The sequence below is a fragment of the Tiliqua scincoides genome, chromosome 2 (genome assembly GCF_035046505.1).
Source record: "Tiliqua scincoides isolate rTilSci1 chromosome 2, rTilSci1.hap2, whole genome shotgun sequence".
Lineage (NCBI taxonomy): Eukaryota > Metazoa > Chordata > Lepidosauria > Squamata > Scincidae > Tiliqua > Tiliqua scincoides.
In genome coordinates, this window is record NC_089822.1 from 109366780 (window position 1) to 109380627 (window position 13848).

General features: G+C 45.5%; 1 protein-coding gene across 1 annotated transcript in view; it reads right to left on the reverse strand.

Moving 5' to 3' along the window:
* The window catches only part of DOCK6 (dedicator of cytokinesis 6), a 104674-nt gene that overhangs the window by 31587 nt on the left and 59239 nt on the right, over window positions 1–13848 (reverse strand). The window contains exons 24-30 of the mRNA XM_066616621.1: window positions 9162–9251; window positions 7150–7245; window positions 5914–6054; window positions 3708–3821; window positions 2660–2830; window positions 640–779; window positions 174–343 (exon numbers count right to left, since the gene is read on the reverse strand). Of these exons, the coding sequence (XP_066472718.1) occupies window positions 174–343; window positions 640–779; window positions 2660–2830; window positions 3708–3821; window positions 5914–6054; window positions 7150–7245; window positions 9162–9251 (922 nt within the window). The remainder of the gene's footprint in view (window positions 1–173; window positions 344–639; window positions 780–2659; window positions 2831–3707; window positions 3822–5913; window positions 6055–7149; window positions 7246–9161; window positions 9252–13848) is intronic.

Sequence of the window (13848 nt, forward strand, 5' to 3'; positions counted from 1 at the left end):
ACAGGCTTCCCTCCAAGTATGTGGGTAAGACCAGAAGGCAGCATGTTTGACATGCGTACTGAAGCCTTGGGGGAGATACCATGATTTCAACTGGCTGGGAATCTACATGCATTGATACCTCCAGTCCATTCTCCTCCACACCTAATCCCTATAAAAAGACCTCCTGGCCTCACCTGTGAAATCATAAAACTGGGGCAAGGCATCCATGATGATGCCAATCAGAGGCAAGTACAGCTGAGCCACATGCGCCCGCACAGTCCGATCTGTGTGGCGGATGTCTGAGTCATGGCCACACAGCAGGTTGTGTAGTGTGCTGATGGCCTTCTTCTGCAGAAAAAAGGCCCTGAAATAAAGTAAAGGTAGGGGTGTCAGAGAGGGAGCTGGTTGCAGATAAGCTTTTAGCTTGAACCAGAGTATTGGAAGCCACTAGAGCACACTGTCTTGACCTCTATTACTTTCTCTGGACACTGAGAAAACTAAGAGTGAGGGAAGACTCAGCCAGTCCTCCCCTCTAATCCCAGAGGTTGTACAAATACTGGCAGAAGCTCAGAAATGGCCTTGTTCTCATTGTGCCTTCACATACTCCAGGATTAAGGCAAGGTCAACTTCAGAGGGGATTACCTTGGGTATCCTACCTACCCCTCTGCATCTGGTTCCAGGATGAGTGCTAGCTCCATCAGCACCAGCCCTGCTAGAAAGTGCTGTTGCCGAAAGGCCACAGAGAGTTCAAACATACTGGCCACTCGCTGGTCCTGCGTGTGGCTGGAGAAGGCTGAACCCTGGAAAAGGAGAAAGCTCACAAGAAACCAAGCAAAATTTTGTCCCTCCATTGCCAGCGTGTCACAAGCATTTTCTCAAAACAATTAGTGAATTTTCATCACAACAAATATGAAGAGCCCCTATGATTCCTGTTAACCAAACTGCCTCACCCTCAGTGGTTCTCAAATTTTTGCCTATGGCCTGATTTATAGATGCCAAGATGTGTGGCTATAATGGTTATTGAACAGCAGTGTTCCCCCTCCCAGTAGCAGCTTGTTTAACCCTCAATGCACATCATCTAATCTTACCTGTCAGTCTCACAAACCACCTAAAATTGGTTCATGTCCCACTGGTGGGGCCTGGACTCACAGTCTGGGAACCACTGTTTTAAATGGTACCCTTCTGAACGGACTACTGAACCCATTAAGCTTTGCTTTAGTGAACCTGAAGTTGTGGGGGGGGGGGGTGGAGAGAGATGAATGTCTCCCCAAATCAGTGGTGTAGCTAAGACATCTGCTACCCGGGGTCAAAGAAGATTTTGTAGCCCCCCCATGTTGAAATGAAATTTAAATACTGTAAATAAAAAGTGTGCCCCATATTGATTAGAGACACTGTGCTGGGGTGAAGAGGGACAGTTATTCTCTCCCTGCTAAATATAAATGGCGTGCCACTTGAAAAAGTGCCTCTTTACCCAGTTAGCAGGGGTAACTGCATTTTGATATATGGAGAGCTGACTCATATTAATACCTTATTGGTTCCCTGATGTATCATAGTAACATCTAATTGGCTCTTGGCAGTCAGTCTCATTGGTCAGTTTTGAGTTAAGAAAATCCAGTTTTTGTTACATGATGCAGTTGTGTTCTTATTTTCTGGTTATTTGGCTATTACATTTGATAGTATAGATGTGGTTTGTTTCATTGCATTCTGTGTTAAATTCTGCTTTGAATTGTATATGATGGTATTATTCGTACACACCAAGATTTTCACAATTTTGGCCACTAGTGTCAAGCTCAGGTTGTTGCCCCCTGTATTCCCTTAGCTATGCCACTTCCCTAAATATATCCCAGAAAAGATTATATGTCAGCAGTAGAGGTGTTTGTTTCCAGTGGGTAAGACAGGATTACAGCCTAAGTCTTACTGAACACAATGGGCTTACTTCTAAGTAAAGGTAAATAACACCATTTTCAAACACCTCTACCCAGCAGCATTTAGGGCTACTGCTAGCCCATATGGTGATTTCTGCACATTAGAAAAAGGCACCCCTTCCTTCCCGGTGGAAGTGGCATTCCTTCCTATGTGAATGGTGCCCCCTTAAATGTGGCATCCTTGTGCATTGCACAACTTGCACTACTATATGCAGCAGCCCTGGCAGCATTCATGTTGCCAGCATTCATGTTGCCATTCATTCATAGGGGCAGACAGAACAAACAGAGCTGGACCCTCTGGATACACGATGTTAGGAAATGCTGGCTTTCAACCATGGAAAGAAAACACTCTTCCTCAATGAGGGTCAACACAGATCCCTACCTTTCCCTCTTCCCTCTTTCAAATTCCTCCTGTAAACCTATATTTGCAAGCCTCCTGTCTACCCCCCCCCCCCCGTGGTTTATGTTCTTTGCCAGTAGCTCACATACCTTTAAAAAGGATTGGAGAGATTCACAGAAGAAAGGCCTATAAATGCCTATGAACCACAACAGTTAAATGGGTCCTCAGTGTTCAGAATGGGAGATGCTGGGGACAAGTGGAAGGTTGGTACTTTCTCACACCCTGCTTGGGGGTTTCTTGAGACATCTGGCTGACTCTTGTTGGAGACAGAATGGTGGCCCTGATGGACCTTTGGCCTGATTCAACAAGGCTGCTCCCCCTACTCATGTCCCAATTCCTTCTACTGGCCACTTACCTGGGAAGTTGCTGAAGAGACAGAGGGAGATGGGGAGGCAGGTGGTGAGAGACCACTGCAGGGAAGGTTCAGTGTAACATAGTGCTCATGGCTACAGATGATACGGATGAAGTCCATCCTTAGTGCAATGAGGGTGTTGGGGTTCTGAGTGGTCTGGAGCCGGTTATTGATCTGAAAGAGGAAGAGAGGCCACAATTGGCTTGGCAAAATGCTCCAGGCTCAGACGGTGGTCCCAGAGAACCACTCTCATGCTTCCTTGCATCAAGTACTATGAGGTTCCAACAGAATCCCAATTACGATTGAAGAGTAGTGCTTAGAAACACCCCAATGAGGCTTTCTTCCACCTCTATATGGGGTATATATGAGTCTCTCTCTTTGTCTGGCGAAGTTTGTCATCAGAAAAGAATGGTCTATATGTCGTAGGGTCTTTTGTGAGCATGTTCTAAAGAAGACCAAAAAAAAAAAAATGGTGACCACGGGGAGCACTAGCAACACTTTCAATGTTACTGAAACTGCTGCTGCTTGCAGATGCACAGGAAAAACAGTTTAAAAACCATGGTTAAAGTCAACAAGACAAGAACTGGTGGAAGGGTTTTGGACCTTCACAAAGTACACGAACACTTACCCTGCACTCACTCCCACAAAATACTAGATCAGAGGTTCTTAACTTGGGGTCCATGGGCCCCTAGGAGGTCCACAGATGGGTTTCGGGGGGGGGGGGTCCTGTGAACCAGGTGCAAAAGATTTATGTGTTTACATGGATTTTTCTAGAGAGGAGGTTCATAGCTTTCATCATATTCTTGAAGGGGTCTATGACCCCAAAAAGTTAAGCACCACTGTACAAGATGAAGGACCAATGATGACCAATGATTACATATTTTGTAATCCACCAACAGAAGCTGTGCAAATGATTTCAAGCTTTAACTATGAGTTTTGCAAGTTCACAAGGTTTCCCACAGTCATCTACAGAAAGCAAGCTACACTGCCAGACAGTGTGGCATCTCCCCTGACATACTTGGGAAAGGGCAAGCTGGGCTCCCATGGTTACCTGCTTGTAATAGGAGCGTAGAAGGCTGAAGACAAAGCCACGATCCATGAGGGACAGCAGGTCATTGAGGAAAAATGCCAAGCTGCTGTTGAGATGTTCCACCAGCTCCATATCCTGTGGGGGAAGTGCAGGGGTTTTGTGAGGTGACAATCAAAGTGGGCTCTGTAGGTCTCTGGCAGTCCCAAAGTGCAGGGTTGAAGAGTGAGGAAGTGGGAAGAGGAATCCCATCTCCACAAACAACTGGCAAACAGTGAGCACAGCAGGCAGGAGGGAAATGGAGCAGAACTCTTGCACAATTCTTATCTATGTCAGCACAGGTTGTATGAGAAAAATGCCAATTCAGGTGTGGTCAGTAGATTCTCCAACAGCAAACATCAACAGAAGACAAGATGAATGAGACACTCTGCCTTTTGTGGCGTTACATAATCACGCACATTTCTTTTTCAAAGCTTGCTTTTTAAAAATAGGCTTTGTTGGTTATTTTTGCATAAATTTGCTTAAATGAGCTTTACCAGCATGGCTGTACACTTGTGAAGAGGGTGGAAATGATCTGGGGCATGTATCCACCTATTAACAGGTACTAAAATGCCACCTTTCAAGGTACTTGTGAGCTACTGCTGTATCTGGCTGAGCGAAGAGGGACAACTGACACTGCTGATCAGCTGGGTGGAGCCCCACATGATGACGCCAATCAGCCGTGTAGTTTCACTCCACAATTGGGAAACTGGGCATGTGATCTGGTTGCCTGGAGGAGGACAGACAGGGAATCTTCGTCCATGTGAGGAGCTAGAGCAGGGGTGTCAAACCCATTTCATACCAAGGGCCAAACAGCATTCATGGTGCCTGCTAAGGGTCAGAAGTGATGTCATTAGGCAGAAAATGATGTCATTAAACAGGTCATAACTAAAAATAAGCACTTTTCCTCACTTAGGAACTTATTAGCTGCAAATGACAGAAGAGAAAATATCTTCTCAAAGATATCTTGAGATATTTTTGATCATATTTTGAGATATGAGAGAGCCCAATTTTCATGTGGGCTGTCCTTATAGCAGTAACACCTCAGCACTGCTCAGCAGCTGAGAACCTGAGGGCTGGATAAAAAGCTTCCAAGGCTGCATCTGGCCCTCAGGTCTTATGTTTGACACCCCTGAGCTAGAGGGTGACAGCTGGTGACAACACTGGTCACCGCCTGCTCTTGGCCAGGTGGGGAGGTGATCAGGCAGTAGCTGTCCAAGAGAATATGGGGCTAGGCTCAGCCCTTAAGAGCAACCCTGAGCTGGCCAGAGGAGGGAACAACAGAGAAGGAAGGGAACAGGAAAGAAGAGGAGGAAGAGGAATGAAGAAAAAGTTGGGCCAGTAACTGGAGCAGGTAAAGGAGTGGAAGCCCCCCATCAAAAACCATTGCACCCCTGGGAGTGGGGTTGGACCTGGACCCTATCCCTGAGAGACCTTGCTATCACATCATATGGTTTGGGGCCTGGGGCACCCTGGTAGGTCCTACCTTGGGCTACACTATAGGAAGCACACCTCCATGTAAGCTTCCCCGCCAAGAGAACACTGTAAGGCCAAGGGTGAAGAAGACAACCAAGCGTAGAAGGATGATCCTTCCCTCCTTTTTTCCTTTTGTATTTGTAAAAACACTTGCGAGGGCAAATACAGAAGTCCTAAGGAGCGTTCCTCCGTGTCTTAGCTGATATGTCAAGAGGCCTCACGACACCCCCAGAGGTGTACATAATAATACTCCACAATCATTTTACAGATGGGGAATTGTAAACAGGCTGCAGCAACATGTCCCAAGGCACCCAGTTGGGGGGGGGGGGAAGATTCATCTTCATTATATATTTTTGCCAAGAGGACCCAGCAAGTAAATCTTACATATGCAAATGTAAAGCTTGGTGCATGTATTTACATGTACCACTAAGCAGGATGGACAAGAAAATATGGCAAAATCTGCCCTGTATTGCTGCTGAAGACACAGTCCCCTGTGGAGACATGAGCATCACTCAATGGACCACTTCTGTGCTCTAACATCAACAGAAGTCCTTGGTTCACAACTGAGTGGGTGGTTTGGAACTGGAAGTATCATAGTCATTAGACCATACAGATTTAAAACATGAATGAAGTTACACTGAGTGCAAGAGGAGTGAAGGTATAGACAAACGTCTGACTGGACAGACAGAAAAAGACTAGAATCCTTGGCACCAACCTTCTGGCAACGACCGGCAATTTCAGCACTGATGGTGCACACGAGGGCTGTGATATCATCAATGAAACGGTCAGGGAAGCGCTGCCTTCGAGGTGTCTCTAGCTTGTCACTCAGGAACAGATGGTGAGCCATACTCTTCACCTGAAAGAAAGAGGAGCAAGTGCCAACAAGCCATTCTGGACCAGCGTGAGCAGCCAGATACACCCAATCGAAGGCTTCTCAACTAGACCTGAACCAGCAGGTTTGGTTGTCCAGGACTGGAAAAACCCTTTCTTAGAAGTCTGCATTAGGTTTAAGATAGTTCTCGCTTCAACTGTCTATTAAGATACAATTTTTCCACACAAGCTTACTATGCCAAGACATTAAGGGCAACGTTAGGCCAAAATGGGGTTGTCTACACTCTTTTTTCCATTTTAAGTTCCCAAAGCACTATTCTCTGAATACTGATTCACAGCTTGCACAATAGGATAAGAATTTCACTTTATATCTGAGAAATCTGCCCTCATGTCCATCACATGGGATGCTGCCAGACAAATTTTTCCACCTGCCCTTTGGAGACTTTTTCTCTGCTTCCCATGACAAAATAGTGAAACACACCTGGGTAAGGATCACATAGTACTCTGCACAAGTGCAAAACCGCTCTTCAGGACTTCAGGGGACATTTCTGTCTAAAGGCCAATCTAAAATGATTGGGAGGGGGGAATGCTCTGCATACCCCATGGGACAACTCAGTTCTCTCAAACCTTATACCCATGAGGACACTGCAGAAAACTGGGGGCCATACGGGATAGAAGCTGTCTAAAGCAGCATTTCTCAACCAATGGCACTTGTACCACCAGTGGTACAAGGTGATGTCAGGTGGTACACACAGGACCCCCAGATCCCTGCCACCTGGCAGCAGGACCAGCAATGCAATGCAATAAACAGCAGTAGGAGGCTTGGCTCGGCAGGCAGAGCTCCAGCATGCACTTTTTGGCGCACTTGAAAAAGCTCTCCTATCCATCCTGAGCCTTTTACTGGTGTTTGTCACGATTGCTTCTCCCAATCCAGAAGTCACTGGCAACGGCATCACCGTTTACTTCTGGTGGTACTTCCAATGGGTGGACCATGCAAAGTGGTAGGGCGGAAGACAAACATTGAGACACACTGGTCTAAAGGGAATACTACAGGAAAAAAGCAATCAAATCAAGGAAGATCCTACTTGGGGGGGGGGGAAGGCAGAAATAAGGAACATACCATCAGCTGAAAGAAGAACCAGGCTTGATGCATGGTGGCCTCTCGCACTGCACTGGTGCTGACCACCCACTGCAGGGCCAGTTCCTCATGAAGCAGCTACAGGCCGAGGGAGAGAGATGGAAAGTGTTAGTTACAAAACTACACAGAGCTGCACACATGCTATCTGAAAATTCAAGGCAAGGAAGGAAATATCATTTCTGTAGATACAACTAGGGTAAAAGCTTTTAGACTAGAGGGAGAGAGGAAGTGAGAATGTACCTTCACTTACAGTTCATATCCTTCAACAATGAATTAGTTTGCAGAATCTGGCTAAAAGTGCCCAGATCTGCTGTTAGACCATGGATAACCAAACAATGGGGCAGACTTCTGAATATAGGCCAAATGGGTAGCACCCAAAAAAAAAATCTGCGAGGAGATTTTTGTAGTAATGCATTCCCAATTAACATTCAAAGATGAAAGATGCATGCTCCTGCAGAGTAGTACCTATCCAAACTCATCCCACTGAGCTCACTGTTTCATTGTATCAATGGCCAAGCAGCCAGATGCTTTGGTGCAAAATGTGCAGCCAACATTTGGTCATGCAATTCACTCCAGAGGTTTTCGGTGGGCTAGGGAGATGATGATGAAGTAGACACGTCACACCCAAATTGGGTTATCTGCATTCTCTTTGTCCCTTTCCAAGTCCTTATAGCACTAGATTAGCAATTCCCTTATAGCACTGGGCAGGAGGTCTGGTCTAGAGGGTAGAGCCTCCATTTGCCTGAAGATTAACATCCACAAGGTCGCCAGTTCGAGGCCACCGGCACCGTGCGACCTTGAAGCAGCTGGCAAGCTGCAGCTGAGCTGTTCCATCTGCTCGGAGCGTGGGAGGATGGAGGCCAGAATGTGAAACCAGATCGGAGTGTAACATCTTGAATGTGGTGGTTCTTGAAAGAGAGAACCTTCTTTCAATTTGTAAAAATCCCTGCGTGGATTTAATAAGCCTGCCTATGTAAACCGCCTTGAATAAAGTCTTGAATAAAGACCAAGAAAGGCGGTATATAAATACTGTATATTATTATATATTATTATTAGATTCCAGGTGCACTGGGACCCTGAATTACAGATGTCCGATTCGCAGACAGCTACATCAGCACTTTTGGGCAGGCACAATCCGTCTGATCTTGTGCTTTTGCACAGACGCAATAGCACTGTTCTGGAATGGAATCAAGATGGAAGATGGAATGGAATCAAGATGGACAGATCAATGAGTGCATTCAGAACTGGGCAGCTTATTAAGCTGTGGGATTCCCTCATCCCCATAGTGCAAAATAAGTTATCAATGAATCAGACACAAGAGCACTTTGGTCTCAGCATACCTGCTAAAATAGTCGCAAGAATTCAAACTGCCCCTGCTCCTAAGTTCCACCTAGGAACACCTCCTACCTCCACATGCCCAAAGCAAGAAGTAAACAACAGCCAAGCCTACAAGGCCACTCCTGAGCAAACACTGCACACTTCTCTAACAGTGCTTTAGAGTACTGGTTTGGGAGGAAGGTTCAGGTGAGTTGTATATACTGAATAGAAGAATCAGAGCATAAGCTCAGCAATAAAGGGGCAAAAAGTGTCACCTGACAGCAACACTCACGGGATAGGAATGAAAAAGTGGAAAGAGAAGAATGACAGTAAAAGGTCTGGCTTTTATCACAACCACCTTGGTCCCCCAATACGATTCTCCATGGCAGAGGTCAACCATTAGGATCAAGGGCTCAGCCAGAGCTATGCCTTGTAGGAGAGCCATTTGCACTTATACATCAGTTGCAAACACAGTTTCAGAATTTCAGCCCCCAGTATTACTTGGTTCTTTGCCAGAGCTCCTGGCCCAAACATAACATTTTAAGCTCTTTAGAGCTTTCTGGCTGATGTAGACACAATAACCACAAGTGTGGCTGCACAAAAGACACAAGACTGGACACTGCTTAAGTCTACCTTTGGGAGCATGCTATTGGGGTATTTTCCCAGCCCTTCTCTACCTTTCTGGTTGCTGGTCTCATCGGGGTGGTTGGAGCAAAAGTGGAGCCCTCAAGATAGGAGGAGATGCGGTTAGGTGCTCGCTCTGCAGCCTGGAAAATGAGCAGTGGCAAGAGAGAAAAAGAGGAGACGATGACGGTGAAGAGGTGTTACTCAGAATGGAAGAAGGTGTGAGGCGATGGTTAAGAAAAAACACAGCCTGGCTTCCTTACCTGAGAGGAGGGAGATTGGAATCTGAAAAGAAACCATCCCTAGCCAGGGAGCTGGAGGCCACAGAGCATTTGTGAGGTCACCAACCCCAAGGCTGTACAAATTAAATCATCAGACATGTTTTAGTCATTCCAGGGGGAATTCCCTTATTTAAACAAGAGATAATGGGAAGGCTAGCAAGCCAACCAAGTTCAGCATGTCAAAGGAGTGACATGTGAGTGTTTTGAAAATGCTGCCTGCATATATTATTTTTTAATGATTTGCGCCCCACATTTTCTAATAGTTCCGCCCATCATCCTGGAAGGCAACTGTTTTAGAGAGACTTTAGAAGTGATTTTCAAGGATCCAATTTTTGAGTAAGGTACCCAATTCCAACCCAGCAGAGTTGCAAAAGACAAGCACCTCTGGTCAAGCCAGGGTGAGAAGATTGGTGGTGCAATTTAAGTGGGTGAAGTTTGCTGAATTAACAGAGCCCTGGTTTGATTACCAAACATCAGCAAAAACAGTCAGTCAGACTGTTAATGAAGAGAAGTGTATTTCTGTCAAAATGTTGCTGTTAGGCTTTTTGTCTGGAACGGCAAAGGCTTCCAGGGAGCAGGAATTTTGTGTCCTTTAAAAATAAAAGCTGGAATCAATCTTTCCTCCCATAATGATGTACCGTTTTCTTAGGCCATCCGCTATACTCCCTGATCCAGTGGAGCCTCGACTCATTTGTTCACTGAGCCATGAGCTTCCAAATGGTCACAGGTTTGTCATTATATTTCTATCTCAACAAGATATAGAAATTTAAAATACTAGCCTACCTTACAGGATTGTTGTAAGGGCATTACTACGTCAATGTCTGTGAAAAACTGAACAACTCGACACACGCTACTTAAGTGTTGCTACTGGTCTAGTTCAGTAGGTGAACTACTCTGAACTTCCCGCTCTGGGGGTATATGTGCCAACACACACATCAGGCTTGCAGATCCACAACTTAACTTGGACTTAATCTTGCTTACAAATCTATACAGGGTTGGTAGCTGCAGTCCACACAACTGCCATTAGATGGTACTGTTGCAGCATGGAAAGACAACAACCAATTTCAGAGGGCTTCTGACGGTGCAAAGAAACCTACAAATAAGGAAAGTATACATAAAATAAACAGTAATGCCTACTTTCCTTAGCCTTCTCAAAATGTCATAGGAGTTATGACTTCTTCAAAACACATAAGTCAAGTGCATGACTGAAGACAAAAATGGCATCTCCCTTTTTTCTCAAATGTTCTATGCATGATGAACAGCCAAGAAAGATGCTACATGAGTATAAGTACCATTCCTGGTCTGACGATGTATAAAGGCCAGAGAGTGATTACACAGGCCAACACACATTTTGTTTCCTTAAACGTTACACCAATTCCTGGTTATATTTGGGGAGCTGATTCCAAAAATGGCATCCGTTTTGCCCTATCACTAGTTTTGGAAGCCCACGGCTTCCTCATGAGGAAGCTGCTTGAACCATTCACTAATGAGGCTATACTCTATCTCCAAAACTAGACGTGATAGGGCAAAACGGATGCCATTTTTTGAATTGGCACCCCAAATTCATATCAAACCACCATAAAGTTTGGGAAAAACTTTTCTGACCCTCAATTTTGTAGGCCTGTGTTATCAATTGAATAGAGAGAAACCATGAAAACCTGAGCTCAGCATATGCCAAGACTGCAAGAATCCAAAGCAAATACATTGCTGTGTTTAATCCTCAGAATCCTCATGTTACTTAGCAATCACAACCTTTCTCTATGAAGCTCTGGGTGATGTACATGGAGTCATCCCTTTTTCATTCTCATAACCCTCACACAAGGTATGTTAGGCTAAGACAGGGGTCTCCAAACCCCGGCCCGGGGGTCAGATGCGGCCCATGGCCAGCCTCTTGTCCCCTGAAAGCCCCTAGCCCACATTGCCAAACATGACTGGAACTATGCTCTGGTTGCATCTGGACGGTGTCCTAAGGCGCCAGAGAGGTTGAACGAATGAGCTCATTCATTCATTTATTCACTCATCTAAGTTCCATCTCTAATTTATTTATATAAATTTTATATTTAAATTTTTTTTCCAGCCCTCAAAACCATGCCAGACATTTGATGTGGCCCTCTGCCCAAAACGTTTGGAGACCCCTGGGCTAAGAGATAGTGGCAGGTCCAGAGTGACCCACTCAGGTTTTTTTTAATGATTGTTTGAATGCCAGATGCAAGGGAGTAGCAACAAGAAACAGGTATTATCTCGGGTGCTCTCAGATGCATCTGATGGGCCACTGTAAGATATAGGAAGCTGGGCCCTTGAACCATTACTCAGGTAGTCAGTTTTAGTGTTAATAAGTACAGAGAACACAATCCAGCAGGGCTCTTCTTATGTTCCTAAATCAGGATTTGAATTCAAGTTCTCTTTGCCTAGATTCAACATTCTCGTACACAACACCACAGGAGCTTGCTCAGTTGGTTTCCTTAACCTTCTTCGCTTTTGGTGCCTGGGTACTGCAATAACCTGAAGCTAGAACTCTTGCTTCATTCAATGCTCAGTTCAAAGTGAAACCTGCAAATCAACCCAGAAGCTCATGTTTGCGATGATCCACCCACCACCTACCACTCACCACAGATCAGCACAACCAGATATGGTGGGGTGAAAAGTACAAAAACAGGCCAGCTGTGGCCTACCTTAGAAGGAAGCTTCACCATAGTATCATCTGGAAAGGCCCAGTGTGGATGGAATGCTGTTCAACCTCCTAACCACATTGAGAGACACAGGAAAAGTCATACTGGAACATGCCAAAGCCTATACAGGTATACCTAATTATCCACAGATGTTTCACCCCTGGTTTTATCTCAATGCGATAAAGGCCCTTTAAATTAAAGGAAAAAAGTTGTTTAACAATAGCCTTGTGAGAGAGGGCAGTCGGCTGGCAATCCATCAATCATTCTCTCTCCAGGCACTTAGAGCAGCTTCAGTCCAAGACAAGCAACTCCTCCCTTCCCCCTGAGCATGTGAAAGAAAGATAATCACTTTGCTCTGGGTGAAGGGAGGGGTCACTGGCTTGGAGTGAAGCCTTTCTAAGAGCCTGGAGAGAGACTGATTGATGGATTGTCTGCCTAATGCCTCTGTCTTACATCACAAAGGTCAGCAAAGCTGTTTTTAAATTGCCTATCAAAGCGACATTGTTTTTTAAGTGGATTTGCTTTAATGCAATTTTTGCCATCCAGGTGAGTTCTGGGAACAAAACCCTCAACTTGTATAGTTAAGCACCCTTTTCCCCCACACTGGCCAAGCAGATGCCTCTAGGAAGCCCGCAAGTAGGAGATAAAACAATACCCCTCTCCCACCATTGCTCAATAGCACCTGGTTACCAGAGGAAGATTGGAGGGAATGGCCCTTCCTCCCATTCAGAACTATGGTTAGTGTTACAAGTGCACTGATGTAACAATAACCATGGTTAGTTTTTAGTCTGCAAACCTAGTCCGAACTATCACTGCATAAGAACATAAGAATAGCCCCACTGGATCAGGCCATAGGCCCATCTAGTCCAGCTTCCTGTATCTCACAGCAGCCCACCAAATGCCCCAGGGAGCACACCAGATAACAAGAGACCTGCATCCTGGTGCCCTCCCTTGCATCTGACATAGCCCATTTCTAAAATCAGGAGGTTGCACATACACATCATGGCTTATAATCTGTAATGGATTTTTCCTCCAGAAACTTGTCCAATCCCCTTTTAAAGGCGTCCAGGCCAGACGCCTTCACCACATCCTGCGGCAAGGAGTTCCACAGACCAACCACATGCTGAGTAAAGAAATATTTTCTTTTGTCTGTCCGAATTCTCCCAACATTCAATTTTAGTGGAGGTCCCCTGGTTCTGGTGTTATGCAAGAGTGTAAAGAGCATCTCTCTATCCACCCTGTCCATCCCCTGCATAATTTTGTATGTCTCAATCATGTCCCTCCTCAGGCACCTCTTTTCTAGGCTGAAGAGGTCCAAACACCATAGCCTTTCCTCATAAGGAAGGTGCCCCAGCCCAGTAATCATCTTAGTTGCTCTCTTTTGCACCTTTTCCATTTCCACTATGTCCTTTTTGAGATGTGGCGACCAGAACTGGATGGAATACTCCAGGTGTGGCCTTACCATCGATTTGTACAACGGCATTATAATATTAGCTGTTTTGTTCTCAATACCTTTTCTAATATTCCCAAGCATAGAACTGCTTGGGAATAAAATTGATCGTATTCGTAACCTGGATTCGTAACTTGGATGCCACATTGACAATGTCTGATGATGTCCCGCTGGCAACTGCTTGTCCAGTGTTGTGGGATTCTTTTCAGCTTGTACAGCCTGAGGATGTGGATAGACTCCTTTGGAGTGTGAGGCCATCTGCCTGCCTGCTTGACCCTTGCCCAGCTTGGCTGATAAGAGCTGCCCGGGGTGGACTGGCTGAGTGGACAGGGAGGGTGGT